The sequence below is a fragment of the Heterodontus francisci genome, chromosome 4, assembly GCF_036365525.1.
Source record: "Heterodontus francisci isolate sHetFra1 chromosome 4, sHetFra1.hap1, whole genome shotgun sequence".
Lineage (NCBI taxonomy): Eukaryota > Metazoa > Chordata > Chondrichthyes > Heterodontiformes > Heterodontidae > Heterodontus > Heterodontus francisci.
Window position 1 is genome coordinate 26,984,621 of NC_090374.1, and position 27,327 is coordinate 27,011,947.

General features: G+C 43.6%; 1 protein-coding gene across 9 annotated transcripts in view; it reads right to left on the bottom strand.

Moving 5' to 3' along the window:
* Positions 1–27,327, bottom strand: part of fbxo8 (F-box protein 8) — a 105,110-nt gene that overhangs the window by 39,478 nt on the left and 38,305 nt on the right. For 7 of the 9 annotated variants that reach the window (XR_010974839.1, XM_068029306.1, XM_068029307.1 and 4 more), the window contains one exon: positions 10,343–10,653. Coding sequence is in view for 8 of the 9 variants with exons in the window: in XM_068029306.1 (XP_067885407.1) it covers positions 10,343–10,653 (311 nt within the window). In the remaining variant the exon portion in view is untranslated. Of the gene's footprint in view, positions 1–10,342; positions 10,654–13,660; positions 13,740–27,327 lie in introns of all 9 variants that reach the window. The other 2 variants (XM_068029310.1, XM_068029311.1) reach the window with 1 other exon arrangement.

The following is a 27,327-nucleotide window of genomic DNA, read 5'->3' on the forward strand; positions in this document are numbered from 1 at the left end:
AGATGCATGATATATTTGACTCAACCACCATTCAAATCCTCTGAATGCTATCTTGGACTATAGATGGAAACAAAACCATCCTGGATTGATCCTTTGAGGAATACTGTAACAAATGACTAAAGAAATAAGGGACAACATAAAACAAAAAGAAAAAGAATGCAACAAATAGCACAGATCCTGGTGAATGAGAGTGATAATAAAGAACAGCAAAGGGTGACAAAACAAATAGTAAGAACTACAAAATAGGGTATGAAAAGAAACTTGCAAGGGTTATCAAAATCAACAGAAAGGCTTACACAATTATATGAGGAAAAATAGGGTGGTTAAGAGCAATGTGGGTCCCTTGAAAACTGATAAAGTTGATATTGTCAATGAAAATAAGGAAATGGCGGACATGTCAAGTAATTACTTTGCATCAGTAATTACAGTAGAGGAAGAGGATAGCATTCTGGACATCCCAAGGAAAATAGTACTGAATCAGTGAAAGGGACTCATCAAAGTTAACGTAAGCAAATTAACAGTAATGAAGAAAGAGTGACAAATCCCCAGGATCAGATGATTTTTATCCCAGGATTTTAAAGGAAGTAGGTGAGAACTTTACAGATGCCCTAACTATAATCTTCCAAAATTCTCTCGATAGAACAGAGTACTTTCTAAGTAGTGAAAGGCTAGAAGCAGTGGAGATCCAAAGAGATTTCGGGGTTCATGCACATAGATCATTAAAATGTCATGGAGAGGCACAAAAAAAAAACAAAAATGCAGTTGGAATTCTGGCCTTTATATCAGAGGATGAGAATACAAGGGGTTATAAGTCATGTTGCAGTTATACAAAGCCTTGGTTAGACTACACCTGGAGTACTGTGTTCAGTTCTGGGCACCACACCTTAGGAAGAATATATTGCCTTGGAGGAAATGCAGGATAGATTTACTAGAATGATACCTGGACTCCAACAGTTAAATTACAAGGCCAGACTACGCACACTAGAGTCAGACAGTCATTTACAGCACAGAAGGAGGCCATTCACTGCATCGAGTCTATGCCAGCTCTCCACAGAGCTATGCAGTCAGTCCCACTTCCCGGCTCGATCCCTATAGCCCTGCGTCTATTTTTCTCAGGTGGCCATTCAACTTCCTCTTGAAGTCATTGATCATCTTCACTTCCATCTCCCTTGTGGGCAGCAAGTTCCAGGTCATTACCACCTACTGCGTAAAAAAGTGCTTCCTTATATTTCCCCTGCATCTTTTGCCCAAAATGTTAAATCTGTGTCCCAGAGTCCTTGTACCATTTGTTAATGGGAACAGTTTTCCCTTGTCCAACTTATCTAAGCCTGTTGTAATCTTGTACACTTCTATTAAATCTCGCCTCAATCTCCTTTGTTTTAAGGAGAACAAACCCAGCTTTTCCAACCTAACCTTGTAACTAAAATCCTCCATCCTAGGAACCATTCTGCACCCTCTCAAGGACGCTCACATCCTTCCTGAAGTGTGGTGACCAGAACTGGGCAGAATACTCCAGTTGGGGCCAAACCAGAGCTTTATAAAGATTCAGCATAACCTCTAAAATAAAAGCAAAATACTGCAGATGCTGGAAATCTGAAATAGAAGCAAAATTGCTGGAAATCCTCATCAGGTCAGGCAGTATCTGTGGAAAGAGAAGCAGAGTTAACATTTCAGGTCTGTGACCTTTCATCAGAACTGGCAAAGGTTAGAAATGTATTAGGTTTTAAGAAGTGATGGTGGGGTGGTGGGTGCGAGGTGGGGAAGAGAACAAAAGGGAAGGTGTGTAGTAGGGCAGAGGGCAGGAGAGATGGCATGAGACAAAGGAAAGGTTGTATTCCTTGGAATTTAGAAGGTTAAGGGCTGATTTGATCAAAGTTTTTAAGATATTCAGGGAAACTGATAAGGTGATAGAGAGAAACTATTTCTGCTCGTTGGGGAATCTAGGATTAGGGGACATAGCCTCAAAATTGAAGCCAGGCCTTTCAAGAGTGAAGTTAGGAAACACTTCTACACACAAAGGATGGTAGCAGTTTGGAACTCTATTCTGCAATGGCAGTTGATAATGGGTTAATTGTAAATTTTAAATCTAAGATTGATAGATTTCTGTTAACCAATGGTATTAAGGGATATGAGGTAAAGGGTGGTATTTGAAGTTAGGCCACAGTTCAGCCATGATCTTGTTGGGTGGTGGAACAGACACGAGGGGCTAAATGGCCTACTCCTGTTTTTATGTTCCCACAAGCTGTAACATGACTTTTAATACTTTGCAACAGTATTGAGTTGTGCTGACCCAGCTTGCAACGACTTAAGCTCTACCTTGCGGAAATTAGATGCATGTAGTGGAGTTGGTATTTGCCTTGACTAGAACATACCAGGATGGTATGTTGCCTCCCTGGTGCTGGGGTCAAGGATGTCTCAGAGCGGTTACAGGACATTCTGAAGGGGGAGGGTGAACAGCCAGTGGTCGTGGTACACATTGGTACAAACGACATAGGTAAAAAAAAGGATGAGATCCTAAAAGCAGAATATAGGGAGTTAGAAAATAAGTTGAAAAGTAGGACCTCAAAGGTAGTGATCGCAGGATTACGACCAGTGCCATGTGCTAGTCAGAGTAGAAATAGCAGGTTAGTAAATTTGCGGATGACACGAAGGTCGGTGGAGTTGTGGATAGTGCCGAAGGATGTTGTAGGTTACAGAGGGACATAGATAGGCTGCAGAGCTGGGCTGAGAGATGGCAAATGGAGTTTAATGCGGAAAAGTGTGAGGTGATTCACTTTGGAAGGAGTAACAGGAATGCAGAGTACTGGGCTAATGGGAAGATTCTTGGTAGTGTAGATGAGCAGAGAGATCTTGGTGTCCAGGTACATAAATCCCTGAAAGTTGCCACCCAGGTTAATAGGGCTATTAAGAAGGCATATGGTGTGTTAGCTTTTATTAGTAGGGGAATCGAGTTTCGGAGCCACGAGGTCATGCTGCAGCTGTACAAAACTCTGGTGCGGCCGCACCTGGAGTATTGCGTGCAGTTCTGGTCACCGCATTATAGGAAGGATGTGGAAGCTTTGGAAAGGGTGCAGAGGAGATTTACTAGGATGTTGCCTGGTATGGAGGGAAGGTCTTACGAGGAAAGGCTGAGGGACTTGAGGTTGTTTTCGTTAGAGAGAAGGAGGAGGAGAGGTGACTTAATAGAGACATATAAGATAATCAGAGGGTTAGATAGGGTGGATAGTGAGAGTCTTTTTCCTCGGATGGTGATGGCAAACACGAGGGGACATAGCTTTAAGTTGAGGGGTGATAGATATAGGACAGATGTTAGAGGTAGTTTCTTTACTCAGAGAGTAGTAGGGGCGTGGAACGCCCTGCCTGCAACAGTAGTAGACTCACCAACTTTAAGGGCATTTAAGTGGTCATTGGATAGACATATGGATGAAAATGGAATAGTGTAGGTCAGATGGTTTCACAGGTCGGCGCAACATCGAGGGCCGAAGGGCCTGTACTGCGATGTAATGTTCTATGTTCTATGTAGTATCGTACCAAAATAAAAGTGTAAAATGATTCAAACTCTTCAAATTATCTGTAAAGCTTACCTTTTAGTTAAGTAGTTCTGTATTTTTGATATTCACAATTAGGCAAATGATTTCACAAGTGTTATATAAACGAAATACACTATCTTTTAAAATACTTAACTTTCAATTGATGAATTTTCATTTGCACAGTTAAAATTCCAGATGGAAATCCTCAAGTTAAATTGTGACATTTTACATAAAGTATTCATTAACACAGACATATAACATTTAATAACATCATGAACAGCAGGGCAATGGGATTAGTTTTAGATGGCCCCAGCAAAGATGGAACAGACACATGGGCCCAATTTTCACTCTGTGTAAATGATGAGTTTTGAATGGGTTAAAACTGAGTCCCATGGTGTTGATATTATTGCCCCCAAGGCAGGTGTAAGGTGATCAGGGGCATTTAAGTGAAATGCCAACAACGCGACCCTAACCTGCCACACATGTGCCTGCTGCCTTTTTTTTTTTAACAGCAGCAGATATCAGAGCATCTGAGTGTCCACCATGGATAAGCAGGATGATTAGTTAAGATAATTAAAATGGGTATCCCACAGTGCAATTGGGTGGCCGATTTGAAATCTAATGCTGCTGCGGGTGCCTCCTAGGGGTCGGTAGCAGTGAAAGGGAGGCGGGTATGTCTCCTTCAGCAGTCCTAAAGGGCCAAGAGAGGCAGGAATCCTCCACCCAGCCCCAGTCGTCAGCCTCCCCAGCATCGATTAACGACTTCCCCATAGACCTGATTAACAACCTCTCCCTAGGCCAATTCACGGGCGTCTCCCCATAGCTGATAGCTGGGGTCCGTCCCTAAGACTACATGACTGCGGCCTCCTGCCACTGGTTTTTCCCTCCTGTTCGTCAGCTGTCAGGCGGGAGGTAGATTTACAGTATGTTAATAAGTTCTATTATTAAGTTCGGAAGGACCTCTGCATCTCTGACCTTGCCAGTTTCTTCAACTGTTTGTGCCCTCACCTGCACCCGGCACATAAATATTAGTGCCTATGGTGCAAATGGCCTCCTTCTCTGCTGTAATCTTCTGTTATTCTATTGTAATTTGTATTCTTGTCTTTTACATACGAATTAGGAGCAGGAGTAGGCCACTTGGCCCCTCAAGCCTGCTCCACCATTCAATAAAATTATGCTGATCTGATTGTAACCTCGACTCCACATTCCCTCCTACCCCCATAGCCTTTCCCCCGCTTGCTTATCAAGAATCTATCTACCTCTGCCTTAAAAATATTTAAAGACACTGCTTCCACTGCCTTTTGAGGAAGAGAGTTCCAACTCTCAAAGAAAAAAATTTCTCCTCATCTCTGTCTTAAATGGATAACCCCTTATTTTTAAATAGTGACCCCTAGTTCTAGATTCTCCCACAAGGGGAAACATCCTTTCCACATTCACCCTGTCAAGACCCCTCAGGATCTTATATGTTTCAATCAAGTTGCCTCGTACTCTTCTAAACTCCAGTGGATACAAGCCTAGCCTGTCCAACCTTTCCTCGTAAGACAACCTGCCCATTCCAGGTATTAGTCGAATAAACTTTTTCTGAACTGCTTCCACGTACTTACATCCTTCAATTCCCCTCGCAATAAATGATAACATTCTATTAGCTTTCCTAATTATTTGCTGAATCTGCATTCTCATGTTTTGCGATTCATGCACTAGGAAACCCAAATCTCTCTGCATCTCAGAGCTCTGCAATCTCGCACCATTTAGAACTTTTTTATTCTTCCTGCCAAATGGACAATTCCACATTTTCCCACATTATACTCCATTTGCCAGATCTTTGCCCATTCACTTAACCCATCTATATCCTTTTATATCCCTCTTATGTCCTGTTTGCAACTTACTTTCCTACATGTCATCAGCAAATTTAGCAACCATACCTTCGGTCCTTCATCTAAGTCATTTATATATAAATTGTACAAAGTTGAGGCCCCAGCATCGATCCCTGTGGCACACCACTCGTTACATCCTGCCAACCAGAAAATGGCCCATTTATGCCTACTCTCTGTTTCCTGTTAGCTAGCCAATCTTCTATCCATGCTAATATGTTACCCCCTACACCATGAGCTTTTATTTTCTGCAATAACCTTTGATGTGACACCTTATCAAAAATCGTCCAGAATTCTAAGTTCAGTACATCCACTGGTTCCGGTTTATCCACAGCACCTGTTACTTCTTCAAAGAACTTCAGTAAATTGGTTAAATATGATTTCCCTTTCACAAAACCATGTTGATTCTGCCTGATTACATTGAATTTTTCTAAGTGCCCAACTTTAATAATATCTTCTAACATTTTCCCTATGACATATGTTAAACCAACTGGCCTGTAGTTTCCTGTTTTCTCCCTCCCTTTTTGAATAAAGATGTTACATTCGCTATTTTCCAATCTAATAGAACCTTTCCCGAATCTAAGGAATTTTGGAAAATTAAAACCAATGCATCAACTGTCTCACTCGCCACTTCTTTTGGGACCCTAGGATGAAGTCCATCAGGACCCAGGGACTTGTCAAGCCTCAACTTCAACAATTTGCTCAGTACCACTTCCCTGGGGATTGTAATTTTCCTGAGTTCCTCCCTCCCTTCCATTTCCTGATTTACAGCTATTTCTGGGATGTTACTTGTATCCTTTATAGTGAAGACTGATGCAAAATACCTGCTCAATTCATCTGCCATCTCCTTATTTTCCTTATTAATTCCCCAGACTCACTTTCTACAGGACCAATGCTCACTTTGTTCACTTTTCTTTTTTAAATATCTATAGAAACTCTTACTATCTGTTTTTATATTTCCAGCTAGCTTTCTCTCATACTCTAATTTTTCCCTCCTTATCAATCTTTCAGTCATTCTTTGCTGTTTTTTTTATATTCTGTCCAATCTTCTGACCTGCCTCCCATCTTTGCACATTTATATGCTTTTTCTTTAAGTTTGATACTATCTTTAACTTTTTTAGTTAACCATGGATAGTGGGTCCTCTCCTTGGAATTTTTCTTTCTCGTTGGAATGGATTCTGTGTATTCTGAAATATCGCCTTAAATGTCTGCTACTGCATCTCTACTGACCTATCCCTTAAGCAAATTTGCCAGTTCACTTCAGCTAGCTCTGCTTTCATGCCCTCATAATTGCCCTTGTTTAAATTTAAAATACTAGTCTTAGACCCACTCTTCTCTCCCTCAAACTGAACATAAAATTCAATCATATTATGATCGCTATTACCTTGGGGTGCCTTCACTCTGAGGTCACCAATTAACCCTATCTCATTGCACAATACCAGCTCTAGTATAGCTTGCTCTCTGGTTGGCTCCAGAAGGTGCTGTTCTAAGAAACTATCCCGAAAACATTCGAAAAACTCCTCATTTAGGCTACCTTTGCCCATCTGATTTTCCAGTCTATATGTAGATTAAAATCCACCATGATTATTGCCATATCTTTCTGAAAAGCTCCCATTATTTCTTCCTTTATACTCTGTCCTACCGTGTGGTTACTGTTAGAGGGCCTGCACCCACCAGTGACTTCTTGCCTTTTGAAAGATTGCTTTGGCATTAACAATAAGCTAGCCTTGTAAAGACATGTTTCTTCAGTTGATTAAGATCCAGGACCAGCATGTTCCTGTGAGGAAGAAGGATAAGTTTGGCAAGTTTCGGGAACCGTGGATAACGCGGGATATTGTGAGCCTAGTCAAGAAGAAAAAGGAAGCATTCGTAAGGGCTGGAATGCTAGGAACAGACGAATCCCTCGAGGAATATAAAGACAGTAGAAAGGAACTTAAGCAAGGAGTCAGGAGGGCTAAAAGGGGTCATGAAAAGTCATTGGCAAACAGGATTAAGGATAATCCCAAGGCTTTTTATACATATATAAAGAGCAAGAGGGTAACTAGGGAAAGGGTTGGCCCGCTCAAGGACAGAGGAGGGAATCTATGTGTAGAGCCAGAGGAAATGGGCGAGGTACTAAATGAGGACTTTGCATCAGTTTTCACCAAAGAGAAGGACTTGGTGGATGATAAGCCGAGGGAAGGGAGTATAGATAGTCTCAGTCATCTCATTATCAAAAAGGAGGAGGTGTTGGGTGTCTTGCAAAGCATTAAGGTAGATAAGTCCCCAGGGCCTGATGGGATCTACCCCAGAATACGAAGGGAGGAAAGGGAAGAAATTGCTGGGACCTTGACAGAAATCTTTGCATCCTCATTGGCTACAGGTGAGGTACCAGAGGACTGGAGAATAGCCAATGTTGTTCCTTTGTTTAAGAAGGGTAGCAAGGATAATCCAGGAAATTATAGGCCGGTGAGCCTTACATCAGTGGTAGGGAAATTATTAGAGAGGATTCTTCGGGACAGGATTTACTCCCATTTGGAAACAAACGAACTTATTAGCGAGAGGCAGCATGATTTTGTGAAGGGGAGGTCGTGTCTCACTAATTTAATTGAGTTTTTGGAGGAAGTGACAAAGATAATTGATGAAGGAAGGGCAGTGGATGTTATCTATATGGACTTCAGTAAAGCCTTTGACAAGGTCCCTCATGGCAGACTGGTACAAAAGGTGAAGTCACACGGGATCAGATGTGAGCTGGCAAGATGGATACAGAACTGGCTCAGTCACAGAAGACAGAGGGTAGCAGTGGAAGGATGCTTTTCTGAATGGACGGATGTGACTAGTGGTGTTCCGCAGGGATCAGTGCTGGGACCTTTGCTCTTTGTAGTATATATAAATGATTTGGAGGAAAATGTAGCTGGTCTGATTAGTAAGTTTGCGGACGACACAAAGGTTGGTGGAGTTGCGGATAGTGATGAGGATTGTCAGAGGATACAGCAGGATATAGATCGGTTGGAGACTTGGGCGGAGAAATGGCAGATGGAGTTTAATCTGGACAAATGTGAGGTCATGCATTTTGGAAGGTCTAATGCAGGTGGGAGGTATACAGTAAATGGCAGAACCCTTAGGAGTATCGACAGGCAGAGAGATCTGGGCGTACAGGTCCACAGGTCACTGAAAGTGGCAACGCAGGTGGATAAGGTAGTCAAGAAGGCATACGGCATGCTTGCCTTCATCGGTCGGGGCATAGAGTATAAAAATTGGCAAGTCATGCTGCAGCTGTACAGAACTTTAGTTAGGCCACACTTAGAATATTGCGTGCAATTCTGGTCGCCACACTACCAGAAGGACGTGGAGGCTTTGGAGAGGGTACAGAAGAGGTTTACCAGGATGTTGCCTGTTCTGGAGGGCATTAGCTATGAGGAGAGGTTGGATAAACTTGGATTGTTTTCATTGGAACGACGGAGGTGGAGGGGCGACTTAATACAGGTTTACAAAGTTATGAGCGGCATGGACAGAGTGGATAGTCAGAAGCTTTTTTCCAGGATGCAAGAGTCAGTTACTAGGGGACATAGGTTTAAGGTGCGAGGGGCAACGTTTAGAGGGAATGTGCGAGGCAAGTTCTTTACACAGAGGGTGGTGAGTGCCTGGAACTTGCTGCTGGGGGAGGTGGTGGAAGCAGGTACAATAGCGACGTTTAAGTAGCATCTTGACAAATACATGAATAGGATGGGAATAGAGGGATACGGACCCCAGAAGTGCAGAAGGTTTTAGTTTAGGCAGGCATCCAAGATCGGCGCAGGCTTGGAGGGCCGAATGGCCTGTTCCTGTGCTGTACTGTTCTTTGTTCAGAGTAGCTGTATCTCCTGCAGTTAATTCTAATTTTTTTCCCACCGCAAGGGTTATATCAGTCACATATTCAAATACAGTATTGTAGAATTCTACATTCTGAAAAAGATCTTAATGTTGTTGCTTTAAAAAGTGGATGGTTTCCTCTGATACCTTGCTATAGTGGCTATTTTTCATGTTCGGGCTCAATCCTTCAATTTATGGAGGGACTTTAGGGGACACAGTGCCGAGCCTAATCCTGTCCTCACACAGTCTCCACACAGATACATTCTAGCAAGGAATCAATGTGTAGCAACTCAAGGTCGGAATCTGAGTTTCCTCCAGGGACAGTGAGGCCTATTTTGTTATATAGGTCAGGAATGGAAACCTGGGTGTTTTGTGGACTTTATGGTCATGTATCAAACATATGACACAAATACTAATTCAGTTTGTCAGGGGTTGATTGCAAATGTGCTGGCCCCATTGAGCCGAAATCTGATTAGACACAGACCATCTGCTGTGCTTGAGTCTGCAATCCATGAATCTTTTGACTGAGGAAATAATCCTCTTCATAATCATAATAGCATCAACAGTAGGAGCAGATTTGGAAAGTAGAATTCTACTGCAATGTAACTGAATATGTGGCTGTCTATAATGTGAACACTTTAGTCAAAACAGATAATTTCACTAAAATGTATGAGAAAGATTTACCTGAAAAGACATGAGGGACAGTTCAGTGGCAGATATTATAACATTGCAACTTGCAAGTTATAAGATTACAACTCTTAAGTTAAAGTAGTTCCTATAAAATGACTGGGATGGTCTAATTATTTTTACGAGTTGTAAAACTCTATTGTTGTCATTTGTGTAGAGTTAGTATCTATGGTGGGTCGGATACTCCGATTACATCTCAGATTATTAACATTGCTGTTAAACATGCCTCAGAAAAATTGAGAACTTCTGTTCTTGGTTTACAAAGAATTTTTCTATGACTTTGCCTCAGTTTTGACTGTAAACATTAAGCTGACTCCTATCTGCTGTACTGCACTTAACAAAGCTATCCTTCACTTTCTAACAATAAAGCTTTAACTTTCCACATGGGCAGGGCTATGAGTGACAGCAGAGAATGGCACTTACCCTTGCCAAAGAACATCATCGTTAGCTAAGTCCTGCCAGACACATGAAGCCAGACAAAGGTCAGTCGCATTCAGATAAGAGAGAATGGTTAAGCTAAGCTCTGGGGGCAACAGTCCCAGGTCTGGGAACCTGTGCTCTTCCTTCGATCTGCCAACTCTCAGAATGTGGTAGATGTCAATCCCAACCTGGGCCTGCTTGCGATTTGCAGCAGTGAGCCTCCTGTCATGCTCCCCAAGGTGGTAGCCTTCCTCACTATATCTTCGGTGTTGCAGCTGTTGGTTCCTTGCAACCCTCCACAGCCCCTGACCCATCTGTAAATGTGAAACACAAGCAGAGCACAGATGAAAGCAAAATAGTAGTCAACGAACAAGAAACTGTCTTAGCTGTACCCCTGTTGGGGGTTGGGAGGGGGCGTGGTGGGGGGAAAGAGAAGCAGTACTCAAGTAAATGACTGAATCAAGACATATTTGTTTTGCTGTGCTCAAAAACAACCAGTATGTAAATGTTAACCACTTGGCTAAGATATTGGTTTAACATTAAATCTACAGCATCTGTCTTTTTGTGGGATATGTCGAACATTCCTTGTTCCAGTCCTACTCAGGCCCCCTCCCCCAACTCTTTTCCCAGTACATTGATGACTGTATTGGTGCCGTTTCCTGCTCCCGCCCCGAACTGGAAAACTTTATCAACTTTGCTTCTAATTTCCACCCTTCTCTCACCTTTACATGGTTCATCTCCGACACTTCGCTTCCCTTCCTTGACTTCTCCATCTCCATCTCTGGGGATAGGCTGTCTACTAATATCCATTATAAGCCCACTGACTCCCATAGCTACCTCGACTACACTTCTTCACACCCTGCCTCCTGTAAGGACTCCATTCCATTCTCCCAGTTACTCCATCTCCGACGCATCTGCTCTGATGATGCTACCTTCCATGACAGTGCTTCTGATATCTCTTCCTTTTACCTCAACCAAGGATTCCCCCCACTGTGGTTGACAGGGCCTTTACCGTGTCCGGCCCATTTCCCGCATCTCTACCCTGACCCCTTCCCCTCCCTCCCAGAACCGCGACAGGGTTCCCCTTGTCCTCACTTTCCACCCTATCAGCCTCCATATCCAAAGGATCATCCTCCGCCAATTCCGCCACCTCCACCGTGATGCCACTACCAAACGCATCTTCCCCTCTTTCCCCTGTCAGCATTCCGAAGGGATTGTTCCCTCCACGACACCCTGGTCCACTTCTCCATTACCCCCACCACCTCGTCCCCTTCCCATGGCACCTACCCCTGCAATCGCAGGAGGTGTAATACCTGCCCATTTACCTCCTCTCTCCTCACTATCCCAGGCCCCAAACACTCCTTTCAGGTGAAGCAGCGATTTACTTGTACTTCTTTCAATGTAGTATACTATATTCGTTGCTCACAATGTAGTCTCCTCTACATTGGGGAGACCAAACGCAGACTGGGTGACCGCTTTGTGGAACACCTCCTCTCAGTCCGCAAGCAGGACCCGAGCTTACGGTTGCTTGCCATTTCAACACTCCCCCCTGCTCTCATGCTCACATCTCTGTCCTGGGCTTGCTGCAGTGTTCCAGTGAACATCAACGCAAGCTCGAGGAACAGCATCTCATTTACCGATTAGGCACACTATAGTCAGCCGGACTGAACATTGAGTTCAATAATTTCAGAGCATGATGGGTCCCCCATTTTACTTTTATTTTTAGTTAATCTTTCTTTTTTTTTATGTGTTTATTTTATTTCATCTTAGTTTGTTCGGTTTGCTTACCCACCTTTTTTTTTTGTGTTTGTACTTGCGACTGTTCAATTTTCAGTCCGTTAACGCCCTATCAATACTGATGCTTTGTCTTTCAACACACCCATTAATGCATTGTTTGCCTTTGCTCCATGACCTTCTGGTCAGCTATTCTGTGACCTTGTCCTATCTACACCTTCTCCTTTGTTATCTCTTGCCCCATCCCCGCTTTACTTGCTTATAACCTTTGACATTTCTAATATTTGCCAGTTCTGAAGAAGGATCACTGACCTGAAACGTTAACTCTGCTTCTCTCTCCACAGATGCCGCCAGACCTGCTGAGTATTTCCAGCATTTCTTGTTTTTATTTTATATTATATTAAATCTACAGCATCAGGATCAGTTAGAATGAGATACTGGCTGTTGATTGTTTACAAAAGATGTCTCCACTTTAAAAGCTATCACATGCTGCTTAAAGAAATGCATGTTGTGGTAGGATGTTGTATTCTATTGCACCTATTTGAGACTTCAGTTATAAAAGCGACTTCCTCCATTCGGAATAACTGGAACCTATTAGTGTGAATAAACTGAAATAAGAGCTCCTGCAACAGCTTGGTGCACCATGTAGTGCAGTACTAAAACCACAAAGACTATGGACATCATTGGTTTGACTCCCAATCTGTGCTGTGTGAACTTAGGGAGGGGAGAAATCAGCAATATATCCTGCTCTTTATAAGTATCCAGTCAATCTGCTGGAAAACGTATATACTGGATGTTGGGTGAGGATAGGGTCAGCTGTCAACAATCAGTGTCTAAAGAAAGACAGACAGTCTTGCATTTATATAGTGTCCTTCATAACTTTAGGATGTCCCAAATCACTTTACAGCCAATGAAGTACCTTTTAAAGTGTAGTCAGTGTTGTAATATAGGATACACAGCAACTGTGTGCAGCAAGCTCCCAAAAACAATCATATGATTATGATCAGATAATATTTTTGTGATGTTGGTTGAGAGGTAGCCTCCATGCTCTTCCTTGGAATAGTTCCATGGGATCTTTTATATCCATCTGAAAGGGCAGTCAGGATCTCGGTTTAACGTCTCTTCTGAAAGACGCCACCCTGACAAAATTCTGTTAAACAGTTCTAATCTAACCTGGTTTATTACACTAAAGAAAAGTAAGCTTAGACTAGGAGCAGGAAATGGCTTATTATTTTCTAAAACATCATTAGATCTAGCATTATAGCACACTGTCAGAAAATTGTGAAGTGAAAGATTAACAGTCAAAAATGCAACATCTTTTATTGTATAAGCTACAGTAATTTGTATTAAAAAGCCATTAAGTCAAGTTGTCTTTACACAACTCTAAATGTTGAAAATTGCATATAAAAAGAGCATTTGCAGATATGGAGAGAATTTTTGGAGGAAGGCCAGCAGCTATTACTTTCAAATTTTTATCAAGAGTGATGTACAAGAGTATTTACAGCATAGAAACAGGCCATTTGGCCCAACTGGCCTATGCTACTGTTTATGCTCCACATAAGCCTTCTCCACCTTACTTCATCTCACCTTATCAGCGTATATGGCTCTTCAGTCCAGCCACAAGAAAGACGAAGCTTTGAAAGAATATCGGGAATGTAGGACCAATCTGAAACGAGGAATTAAGAGGGCTAAAAGGGGTCATGAAATATCTTTAGCAAACAGGGTTAAGGAAAATCCCAAAGCCTTTTATTCATATATAAGGAGAAAGAGGGTAACTAGAGAAAGGATTGGCCCACTAAAGGACAAAGGAGGAATGTTATGCTTGGACTCAGAGAAAATGGGTGAGATTCTAAACGAGTACTTTGCATCGGTATTCACCGAGGAGAGGGACATGACGGATGTTGAGGTTAGGAACAGATGTTTGATTACTCTAGGTCAAGTCGGCATAAGGAGGGAGGAAGTGTTGGGTATTCTAAAGGGCATTAAGGTGGACAAGTCCCCAGGTCCGGATGGGATCTATCCCAGGTTACTGAGGGAAGCGAGAGAGGAAATAGCTGGGGCCTTAACAGATATCTTTGCAGCATCCTTAAACACGGGTGAGGTCCCGGAGGACTGGAGAATTGCTAATGTTGTCCCCTTGTTTAAGAAGGGTAGCAGGGATAATCCAGGTAATTATAGACCGGTGAGCCTGACGTCAGTGGTAGGGAAGCTGCTGGAGAAGATACTGAGGGATAGGATCTATTCCCATTTGGAAGAAAATGGGCTCATCAGTGATAGGCAACATGGTTTTGTGCAGGGAAGGTCATGTCTTACCAACTTAATAGAATTCTTTGAGGAAGTGACAAAGTTGATTGATGAGGGAAGGGCTGTCGATGTCATATACATGGACTTCAGTAAGGCGTTTGATAAGGTTCCCCATGGCAGGCTGATGGAGAAAGTGAAGGCGCTTGGGGTCCAAGGTGTACTAGCTAGATGGATAAAGAACTGGCTGGGCAACAGGAGACAGAGAGTAGCAGTAGAAGGGAGTTTCTCAAAATGGAGACGTGTGACCAGTGGTGTTCCACAGGGATCCGTGCTGGGACCACTGTTGTTTGTGATATACATTAATGATTTGGAGGAAAGTATAGGTGGACTGATTAGCAAATTTGCAGACGACACTAAGATTGGTGGAGTAGCAGATAGTGAAGGGGACTGTCTGAGAATACAGCAGAATATAGATAGATTGGAGAGTTGGGCAGAGAAATGGCAGATGGAGTTCAATCAGGGCAAATGCGAGGTGATGCATTTTGGAAGATCCAATTCAAGAGTGAACTATACAGTAAATGGAAAGGTCCTGGGGAAAATTGATGTCCAGAGAGATTTGGGTGTTCAGGTCCACTGTTCCCTGAAGGTGGCAACGCAGGTAAATAGAGTGGTCAAGAAGGCATACGGCATGCTTTCCTTCATCGGACGGGGCATTGAGTACAAGAGTTGGCAGGTCATGTTACAGTTGTATAGGACTTTGGTTCGGCCACATTTGGAATACTGCGTACAGTTCTGGTCGCCACATTATCAAAAGGATGTGGATGCTTTGGAGAGGGTGCAGAAGAGGTTCACCAGGATGTTGCCTGGTATGGAGGGCGCTAGCTATGAAGAGAGGTTGAGCAGATTAGGATTATTTTCATTAGAAAGACGGAGGTTGAGGGGGGACCTGATTGAGGTGTACAAAATCATGAGAGGTATAGACAGGGTGGATAGCAAGAGGCTTTTTCCCAGAGTGGGGGTTTCAATTACTAGAGGACACGAGTTCAAAGTGAAAGGGGAAATGTTTAGGGGGGATATGCGTGGAAAGTTCTTTACGCAGAGGGTGGTGGGCACCTGGAACGCATTGCCAGTGGAGGTGGTAGATGCGGGCACGATGGAGTCTTTTAAGATGTATCTAGACAGATACATGAATGGGCAGGAAGAAAAGAGATACAGAACCTTAGAAAATAGGCGACATGTTTAGAGAGAGGATCTGGATCGGCGCAGGCTTGGAGGGCCGAAGGGCCTGTTCCTGTGCTGTAATTATCTTTGTTCTTTGTTCACATCCAGTCATGAATGGTGGTGGACAATTAAACAACGAACAGGAGGAGGAGGCTCCACAAATATCCCTATCCTCAATGATGGGGGAGCCCAGCACATCAGTGCAAAAGATTAGGCTGAAGCATTTGTATCCATCTTCAGCCAGAAGTACTGAGTGTATGACCCATCTCAGCCTCCTCCTGAGGTTCCCAGCATCACTGATGCCAGTCTTCAGCCAATCTGATTCACTCCATATATCAAGAAACGGCTGAAAGCATTGGATACTGCAAAGGCTATGGGCACTGACAACATTCCGGCAATAGGACTGAAGACTTGTGTTCCAGAACCTGCCGCACCCCTAGACAAGCTGTTCCAGTACAGTTACAACACTGGCATCTACCCGGCAATGTGGAAAATTACCCAGGTATGTCCTGTACACAAAAAGTAGGACAAATCCAACCTGGCCAATTACTGCCCTATTAGTCGATTCTCAATCATCAGCAAAGTGATGGAAGGGATCGTCAACAGTGCTATCAACGGAATTTGCTTAGCAATAACCTGCTCACTGATGCTCAGTTTGAGTTCCACCAGGGCCATTCATCTACTGACCTCATTACAGCCTTGGTCCAAACATTGACAAAGGAATTGAACTCCAAAGATAAGGGGAGAGTGACTGCTCTTGACATCAAGGCAGCATTTGACCGAGTATGGCATCAAGGCGCCCTCGCAAAGCTGGAGTCAATGGGAATCAGGGGGAAAACTCTCTGCTGGTTGGAGTCATACCTAGCACAAAGATGGTTGTTGGAGCTCAATCATCTCAGTCCCAGGACATTAAGTAGACAACGGATTGGCCCACTCAAGGACAAAAGAGGAAAGTTTTGCGTGGAGTCAGAGAAAATGGGTGAGATTCTAAACGAGTACTTTGCATCAGTATTCACCGAGGAGAGGGACATGACGGATGTTGAGGTTAGGGACAGATGTTTGATTACTCTAGGTCAAGTCAGCATAAGGAGGGAGGAAGTGTTGGGTATTCTAAAAGGCATTAAGGTGGACAAGTCCCCAGGTCCGGATGGGATCTATCCCAGGTTACTGAGGGAAGCGAGAGAGGAAATAGCTGGGGCTTTAACAGATATCTTTGCAGCATCCTTAAACACGGGTGAGGTCCCAGAGGACTGGAGAATTGCTAATGTTGTCCCCTTGTTTAAGAAGGGTAGCAGGGAAAATCCAGGTAATTATAGACCGATGAGCCTGACGTCAGTGGTAGGGAAGCTGCTGGAGAAAATACTGAGGGATAGGATCTATTCCCATTTGGAGGAAAATGGGCTTATCAGTGATAGGTAACATGGTTTTGTGCAGGGAAAGTCATGTCTTACCAACTTAATAGAATTCTTTGAGGAAGTGACAAAGTTGATTGATGAGGGAAGGGCTGTAGATGTCATATACATGGACTTCAGTAAGGCGTTTGATAAGGTTCCCCATGGTAGGCTGATGGAGAAGTGAAGTCGCATGGGGTCCAGGGTGTACTAGCTAGATGGATAAAGAACTGGCTGGGCAACAGGAGACAGAGAGTAGCAGTGGAAGTGAGTTTCTCAAAATGGAGACGTGTGACCAGTGGTGTTCCACAGGGATCCGTGCTGGGACCACTGTTGTTTGTGATATACATAAATGATTTGGAGGAAAGTATAGGTGGTCTGATTAGCAAGTTTGCAGACGACACTAAGATTGGTGGAGTAGCAGATAGTGAAGGGGACTGTCAGAGAATACAGCAGAATATAGATAGATTGGAGAATTGGGCAGAGAAATGGCAGATGGAGTTCAATCCGGGCAAATGCGAGGTGATGCATTTTGGAAGATCCAATTCAAGAGTGAATATACAGTAAATGGAAAAGTCCTGGGGAAAATTGATGTACAGAGAGATTTGGGTGTTCAGGTCCATTGTTCCCTGAAGGTGGCAACGCAGGTCAATAGAGTGGTCAAGAAGGCATACGGCATGCTTTCCTTCATCGGACGGGGTATTGAGTACAAGGGTTGGCAGGCCATGTTACAGTTGTATAAGACTTTGGTTCGGCCACATTTGGAATACTGCGTGCAGTTCTGGTCGCCACATTACCAAAAGGATGTAGATGCTTTGGAGAGGGTGCAGAGGAGGTTCACCAGGATGTTGCCTGGTCTGGAGGGCGCTAGCTATGAAGAGAGGTTGAGTAGATTAGGATTATTTTCATTAGAAAGACGGAGGTTGAGGGGGGACCTGATTGAGGTGTACAAAATCATGAGAGGTATAGACAGGGTGGATAGCAAGAAGTTTTTCCCCAGAGTGGGGGATTCAATTACTAGGGGTCACGAGTTCAAAGTGAGAGGGGAAAAGTTTAGGGGGGATATGCGTGGAAAGTTCTTTACGCAGAGGGTGGTGGGTGCCTGGAACGCGTTGCCAGCGGAGGTGGTAGACGCGGGCACCATAGCGTCTTTTAAGATGTATCTAGACAGATACATGAATGGGCAGGAAGCAAAGAGATACAGACCCTTAGAAAATAGGCGACATGTTTAGATAGAGGATCTGGATCGGCGCAGGCTTGGAGGGCTGAAGGGCCTGTTCCTGTGCTGTAATTTTCTTTGTTCTTTGTTCTTTATCACTGCAGGAGTTCATCAGGATAGTGTCCTAGGCCCAACCATCTTCAGCTGCTTCATCAATGACCTTCCTTCAATCATAAGGACAGAAGTGGGGACGTTCACTGATGACTGCACAATGTTCAGCAGCATTCGCGACTCCTCAGATACTTAAGCAGCCCATGTCCATATGCAGCAAGACCTGGACAATATCCAGGTTTGAGCTGATAAGTGGCAACTAACATTTGCGCCACACAAGTGCCAGGCAATGACCATCTCAAAGAAGAGAGAATTTAACCTTCTCCCCTTGACGCTCAATGGCATTACCATTGCTGAATCCCCCACTATCAACATCCCGAGGGGTCACCATTGACCAGAAACTGAACCGAACCAGCCACATAAATGCTGTGGCTACAAGAGCAGGCCAGAGGCTGGGAATTCTGCGGCCAGTAACTCACCTCCTGTCTCCCCAAAGCCTGTCCACCATCTGCAAGGCACAAGTCAGGAGTGTGATGGAATACTCTCCACTTGCCTGGATGGGTGCAGCCCCAACAACACTCAAAAAGCTCGACACCATTCAGGACAAAGCAGCCCGCTTGATTGGCACCCCATCTACAAACATTCACTCCCTCCACTACCGACACACAGTGGTAGCAGTGTGTACCAAATACAAAATGCACTGCAGCAACGCACCAAGGCTCCTTCGAAGCACATTCCAAACCCGCAACCTCTACCAACTAGAAGGACAAGGGGAGCAGATGCATGAGAACGCCAACTGCAAGTTCCCCTCCAAGCCACACACCATCCTGACTTGGAACTATGTCGCCGTTCCTTCACTGTCGCTGGGTCAAAATCCTGGAACTCCCTTCCTAACAGCACTGTTTGTGTACCTACACCCCAAGGACTGCAGCAGTTCAAGAAGGCAACTCATCACCACCTTCTCAAGTGCAATTAGGGATGGGAAATAAATGCTGGCCGACCCAGCGATGCCCACATCCCACAAACAAATAAAAAACTATTCCTTTCTCCTTCATGTGCTTATACACTGATCACCTCAACCACTCTATGTGGTAGCAAGTTCAACATTTTAACCACTCTGTGTAAAAAAGTTTCTTTTGAATTCCTTATTGAATTTACTTGCAACTATCATATATACGAGCCCTAGATTTGGAATCCCTGACAAGTGTAAGCATCTTCTTTACATCTATCTACCCTATCAAATCCTTTCATAATCTTGAAGACCTCTATCAAATCACCCTTCAGCCTTTTCTTTTCCAGAGGTAAGAGCCCCAGACGGTTCAGTCTTTTCTGACAGTTATAACCTCTCAGTTCTGGTATTATCCACTGCTTCTCCAGTGTCTCTATCTCCTTTTTGTAATGTTCTTCTTTGGCCTCCTTGTCTCGAGAGACAATGGGTAAGCGCCTGGAGGTGGTCAGTGGTTTGTGGAGCAGCGCCTGGAGTGGCTATAAAGGCCAATTCTAGAGTGACAGACTCTTCCACAGGTGCTGCAGAAAAATTTGTTTGTCGGGGCTGTTACACAGTTGGCTCTCTCCTTGCGCCTCTGTCTTTTTTCCTGCCAACTGCGAAGTCTCTTCGACTCGCCACACTTTAGCCCCACCTTTATGGTTGCCCGCCAGCTCTGGCGAACGCTGGCAACTGACTCCCACGACTTGTGATCAATGTCACAGGACTTCATGTCGCGTTTGCAGACGTCTTTAAAGCGGAGACATGGACGGCCGGTGGGTCTGATACCAGTGGTGAGCTCGCTGTACAATGTGTCTTTGGGGATCCTGCCATCTTCCATGCGGCTCACATGGCCAAGCCATCTCAAGCGCCGCTGACTCAGTAGTGTGTATAAGCTGGGGATGTTGGCCGCCTCGAGGACTTCTGTGTTGGAGATACGGTCCTGCCACCTGGTGCCAAGTATTCTCTGGAGGCAGCGAAGATGGAATGAATTGAGACGTCGCTCTTGGCTGACATACGTTGTCCAGGCCTCGCTGCCGTAGAGCAAGGTACTGAGGACACAGGCTTGATACACTCGGACTTTTGTGCTCCATGTCAGTGCGCCATTTTCCCACACTCTCTTGGCCAGTCTGGACATAGCAGTGGAAGCCTTTCCCATGCGCTTGTTGATTTCTGCATCTAGAGACAGGTTACTGGTGATAGTTGAGCCTAGGTGAACTCTTGAACCACTTCCAGAGCGTGGTCGCCAATATTGATGGATGGAGCATTTCTGACGTCCTGCCCCATGATGTTCGTTTTCTTGAGGCTGATGGTTAGGCCAAATTCATTACAGGCAGCCGCAAACCTGTCAATGAGACTCTGCAGGCACTCTTCAGTGTGAGATGCTAAAGCAGCATCGTCAGCAAAGAGGAGTTCCCTGATGAGGACTTTCCGTACTTTGGACTTCGCTCTTAGACGGGCAAGGTTGAACAACCTGCCCCCTGATCTTGTGCGGAGGAAAATTCTTTCTTCAGAGGACTTGAACGCATGTGAAAGCAGCAGGGAGAAGAAAATCCCAAAAAGCGTGGCTGCGAGAACACAGCCCTGTTTCACGCCAATCAGGATAGGAAAGGGGTCTGATGAGGCGCCGCTATGCTGAATTGTGCCTTTCATATCGTCATGGAATGAGGTGATGATACTTCGTCGCTTTGGTGGGCATCCGATCTTTTCTAGTAGTCTGAAGAGACCACGTCTGCTGACGAGGTCAAAGGCTTTGGTGAGATCAATGAAAGCAATGTAGAGGGGCATCTGTTGTTCACGGCATTTCTCCTGTATCTGACGAAGGGAGAACAGCATGTCGACAGTCGATCTCTCTGCACGAAAGCCACACTGTGCCTCAGGGTAGACACGCTCGGCCAGCTTCTGGAGCCTGTTTGGAGCGACTCGAGCAAAGACTTTCCCCACTATGCTGAGCAGGGAGATTCCACGGTAGTTGTTGCAGTCACCGCGGTCACCTTTGTTTTTAGAGAGGGTGATGATATTGACATCGTGCATGTCCTGAGGTACTGCTCCCTCGTCCCAGCATAGGCATAGCAGTTCATGTAGTGCTGAGAGTATAGCAGGCTTGGCACTCTTGATTATTTCAGGGGTAATGCTGTCCTTCCCAGGGGCTTTTCCGCTGGCTAGAGAATCAATGGCATCACTGAGTTCCGATTTTGTTGGCTGTATGTCCAGCTCATCCATGACTGGTAGAGGCTGGGCTGCGTTGAGGGCAGTCTCAGTGACAACATTCTCCCTGGAGTACAGTTCTAGGTAGTGCTCCACCCAGCGGTCTATTTGTTTGTGTTGGTCAGTGATTATGTTCCCTGATTTAGATTTGAGGGGGGCGATCTTCTTGATGGTTGGCCCAAGGGCTCTCTTAATGCCATCATACATTCCTCTGATGTTTCCGGTGTCTGAGACCTTTTTGTAATATAGAGACCAGAACTGATCACAGTGGAATAAGTCTGGTAGAAATAAGATTCTATATAAGTTTAACTGTAATTTCTAGAGTTTTAAACTGGAGTGATTTTATTCTAAATTTTGGACTTCTGGAATGGTAACAGCAATACAGAATCTTTGTTACAATGAAGATTCACTCCTCTGAACTCATGTAAAAAATAAGGCAACGATCTTTGTTATATGGGTTTTTAATGTTGCTAATGACAACTAATTCTGCATGCAAGCACAGTATCGAAAGGATCAATGTCCTTTTCTATGCAAAGGCAAGTAGAGCATGTAATGATGCATTTGCCCAGGCCAATCAAAAATACTAATTGAGGAATAAATTAATGGAGCTTCACCAAGCACTCTAGTACTTCAGCAGTTTCGTGATTAACAATAACAAACAACAATGTATGGTAGTCACCATGAAATATTTCTTCTAGCTCTACTCTGCTATCTGAAATGCCAAGTTTCTCAACCAACAGCTCTCAGCTACCTCACCATCAATGACTGCTTGTAGCTTAGTAACCTACAATATATCACAGAGAATAGCTTAACAAATGATATCTGCACTCTATAAATTAGCACTTTTCCCAAACAAAACACATTCTGTTCCCAAACATGAACATTCACATAAACACAAAACACATGCCAAACAGTGGAAAGGCCCTCTGCACTCATCCAATGCATCATTCTGGAGACCTAACTTCCTGACAGAGACAGGGTTAAGCAGTGTTTACAAAAGCAACTATACTGGTTCATGATAGCAGTGGGTCAGAAGTCATAAAAAGGTATAGGACTGTGTACATCTTGAGCTCGGAGACTGATGAATAGTTATTCAGGGAGAACAGTCAAAGTATGCAGCTTTCAGTGCAATCTTTCAGATACTCTGCAGTTGCAACAAAACTTAAATGAGAGTTGACATCATATACTAACTAACAAAGTACAATAAGCAAGGCAGGTCGCATACATTGCAATCTTTATTCAGCAGACAAATGGAATGATACATATGGGCTAAGCACATGATGGACAGAAAAAAGGTTCGGTACAGAATGAGGCTGTAATCAACTGGAGAGAAAGCATGTGGTGGGGAGGTGGAAGAAGAGAGTATTTGGTCTGTGTTTTACATATGTCATAAGGAATGGGTTTACCATTTTGTGACACAGAACCCAGGAGTGGAGGCTCAGAATGATCTTTTCAGATTATTGTCCTACTTCTGCAGTTTGTATGAAGGGCCATGAAAAAGAAAATGGTAAAGCAATTGTGGCAAGTACTATGTGATTTTCCAGTGCAACTTTTGCTGGAAATTAATCTGACTTGAAGCAATAACAAATGGGGTTATTACTGCAAACCTTACATTAACATATCTCACTCTTGAAATGCCATAAATTCAGTTCCAAGAATACAAAGTAGTTCAGATCTTGCTTTGTTATAGTCCTCCAATTTTCTCCATTGATTCCCTCCTCTTTTTGGGTAGAGTTAGACCCCTGGGCTGATCATCTGATATCTTGCCCTAGTGACTACTGTTCCTGTATTTTTTAATTTGTTCTTGGCAATGTGGGCAACACTGGAATGGCTTCAGTTGTCAATCCCTCGCTGCCCAAGATGGTGGTGGCTGCCTGCTTGAAGGAATTTTGTTACAACTCAGTTCTGTTACAACTGAGTGGCTTGCTAGGCCATTTCAGAAAGCATTAGAAAAGTCAAACATGTAACGTGGGATTGCAGTCACATGGAGGTCAAACCAGGTAATGATGGAAGGTCCCTTTGCCGGAAGGACCCAAGTTGGGTTTTTATGACAGTTCAGTTGCTTTCATGGCCATTTTTCCTGGTACAACCAGATTTATTGAATTTAACTGCGCAAACTGTCATGTCGAGATTTATAATCATGACCTTTTGCTAGTCCAGTACCATAACTACTACCTGATTCAATTCAAGCTCACACACAGGTACAGAAAGATTTGGTGAGTTGTATCATCATAGGATTCATCACAGCTTAACTGAATCCTGCCCTCATTGGATGTTCACATATGATCACTTCAATAAGGGATCAGAGTATAAAAATCCTAGTAAATATAGTCCATCTCCAGCACTGGGGATACTGAACCATAAGCAAGAATGAAGGATGACTTGCATTTTTATAGCACCTTTCACAACCTCAGGACGTCCCAAAATGCTTTATAGACAATTAGGTACTTTTGAAGTGTAGTCACTGTTGTAATGCAGGAAATGCGGCAGTCAATTTGTGCATTGCATGCTCCCACAAACAACAATGTGATCATGGTTAGATAATCTGTTTTTATTGATGTGAATTAAGGGATAAATATTGACCAGGGCACCACAGGAAGAACTCCACTGCTCTTCATTGCAATAGCATCATGCAACCTTTTACGTTTACCTGAGAGGGCAAGTGGGTGCTCTGTTTAATCCGAAAGGCAGCAATTCCCAAAGTGCAGCATTCGATCGGTAAGATTCTGTCCCATATTGAAGTAGTGGACACAGCCACCCAGCCAATTTCAAGCAAACATAATGGTTCTGAATAGCACAAGGCCATGATTTGTTACAGCACGGATTGGGAGGGAGGAAGACAAAAGAATACTGTGTTTATACTCATTATAAAATATGTTGGTGTGGGAAATGGAGTAGTCTGGGTGGTTTTCTCAGGTTGGGACTGAGAAGAGGGAGCTTTACATTTAACTGGACTATACCTCACTTGAGAGTACTTGATGCTAAAATGGGTACTTTTGGAATGGAAAAAGTCCCAGAGTTTGGACGTCGCAGCCAGGCCACTGAAGAAAACTCAGGATTTCTATTCCATTTAAAAAGCTGGTCATTTGCTACACTTAATTCACATGATACAAACATCTATTTGAAGCTTTTCTACAAGTGACCTTAGGCAGCCACTAAATGATGATTAATTTTTCTGGAGTAAGAAACAGGGTCACATTCACAATTAGAAGTCTGTTGATACAAGAATAATGTGCGCTGCTGAAGCGGGTGCTTAAAATGTCATAAGCTTCCTCTTGGGTGGGGGGGGGGGTGCGATATAATCATTAGACAGTAAGTTCCTGCTGCAAGTACTTTTTGTATTTGAAAGTGTACATCAAATTCAGAAAAATTCAACAATTCTATTATTTATTTTCCCCCTTTCACTCCATGATTACAACAAGACAACCTTCAGCCGTGTAAAGTGATGGCAACTGGATATTCCTGTCTTTAGTTAAACTTCCTAAGGGCAAAACACTTTTTTAAATGCTTATAATGTGATGACGAAGCCAAGTAGTTCATCTACCAACGAATATGGAGCCATTACAGATAAACGAGTTTAAGAATGAGGACATAAATTCCTCATGTTCACCTGGAAGGGATGGGAGTGGTTTCTGAACTATGATTATATATCTATCCACTGCAATACATGGTGTCTACAGTTATGATGTATCAGAGAAAGAAAAGGCACATTTTAATTAATAGGTCAGGAAGATCCTAAGATCAAACCCAGACTATGCTAAGTTAATTTATCTCAGCTGAGACAGGAAGTCAGAGGGTTTGGGAGGGGGTGGGGGGGGGGAGGTGGTGGAAGGTGGTTGGAGAGAGCTATAGATGACCTTCGTACCATTTTAAGCTGAGGCAGTGGAGCAATCAGTTTGGGTCCCCATTCCTGATCACTGACATTGGCCCTGCTCAAAAGGGTAAAAATCCATGTGAAGATCACATGAGTGCAGGATTGGACCAGATGTGATACCCTCCTAGATCAAATAGTAATTGATGCTCACTGTCTCGGTTTCCGCAAGATTGGCTACTTGGGTCAGAGACCAAATGGCTGTCGTAGAAAAAAAAAGCAATGGAGATAGCTGGAGGCTGGAAAGGGTGAAAGACTAGAATAGAACTGTCAAGACATATTATTGTGTTTCACCCACCCGTCCTTTCCTGTAGGCAGATTTTACACATATTCTGTATAAACTACTTGAAGACACATGGCAAACTAAAATCTACTTCTTTATTCTGTGTCGTTCTGAGGTAATGAATGCCAGATCTAACAACCCCGATATACTGTTTGCTGGAGAATATGTAAGATGTCCACAATGTCTCCAGTCAGTTCTTAAGACAGAAAATATTACAATAACAACTTACATTTATATCACGCCTTTAATATATTGATGATAATATAACACTGAATTTGATCCAAGGCTAAGAATATTAGCATTTTGATTTGTGAAGCAAATCAGAAAGACAACTGAAATGTACAGCATGAAAAGCTACTAAACAGCAGATTGGAGAAGGTTGGAGGTAGAGTAAAATAGCATGTGGAAAATACTGCTGTAACTTCACTAAGCACTGCAGCACAGAAAGATTTAAAATGCAACTGGAATATAGCTAACGTAAAACCAAAGCTCGATAAGAAAATACTGCCTTACTCGACCTATAATGGCCAACACTATGGGTGATTTGGGAAAGTTCTTGTGATACTTCAGCACAGTTATCTGGGGCTCCCAGTGGAACAGAATGGGAGACTGGCAGAACAATCAGAAACCTGGCAGGGCCCCTGCGGAATTTAAAGCCAATGGGCCAAGATGATTAAGTGCTGTAGAGGATAGCAGAGAATGGCTAAAAGGTTAATCAGGAGAAAAAAATTAGAGTATGAGAAAGCTAGCTAGAAATGTAAAAACAGATTGCAAGAGTTTCTACAGGTATTTAAAAAGGAAAAGAGTAAGTAAAGTGAGTGTTAGTTTTCTAGAGAGTGAGAATGGGAAGTTAATAGTAGACAATAAGGAAATGGCGGAAGAAATGAACACATATTTTGCTTCTGTCTTCACTATAGAGGATACAAAAAACATTCAGTAATAGCTGTAAATCAGGAGGTGGAAGGAAGAGAGGAACTTGGTGAAATTACAATCACCAGGGAAGTGGTACTGACCAAACTGATGGAGCTGCAGGCTGACAAGTCCCTGGGTCCTGATGGGCTTTATCTTCGGGTCTTAAAAGAGGTGGCTAATGCGGTAGTAGATGCATTGGTTTTAAATTTTCAAAATTCGCTGGATTCTGGAAAGGTTCCATCAGACTGGAAAGTAGCAAATATTCAAGAAGGGTGGGAGGCGGGGGGAGGCAGAAAACAGGTAACAATAGGCCAGTTAGCTTGATGTCTGTCGTGGGGAAGGTGTTAGAATTGATCATGAAGGAGGCTATAGCTGGGCACTTAGAAAAACTCAAGGTAATAGGAAATAGTCAGCATGGTTTTGTGAAAGGGAAATCACATTTAACCAATTTCACAGAATCACAGAATAATACAGTGCAGAAGAGGCCCTTCGGCCCATCGAGTCTGCACCGATGCATTAAAGACACCTGACCTGTTTACCTAATCCCATTTGCCAGCACTTGGCCCATAGCCTTGAATGTTATGACGTGTCAAGTGCTCAACCAGGTACTTTTTAAAGGATGTGAGGCAACCCGCCTCTACCACCCTCCCAGGCAGTGCATTCCAGACCGTCACCACCCTCTGGGTAAAAAAGTTCTTCCTCAAATCCCCCTTAAACCTCCTGCCCCTCACCTGAAACTTGTGTCCCCTCGTAACTGACCCTTCAACTAAGGGGAACAGCTGCTCCCTATCCACCCTGTCCATGCCCCTCATAATCTTGTACACCTCGATCAGGTCACCCCTCAGTCTTCTCTGCTCCAACGAAAACAA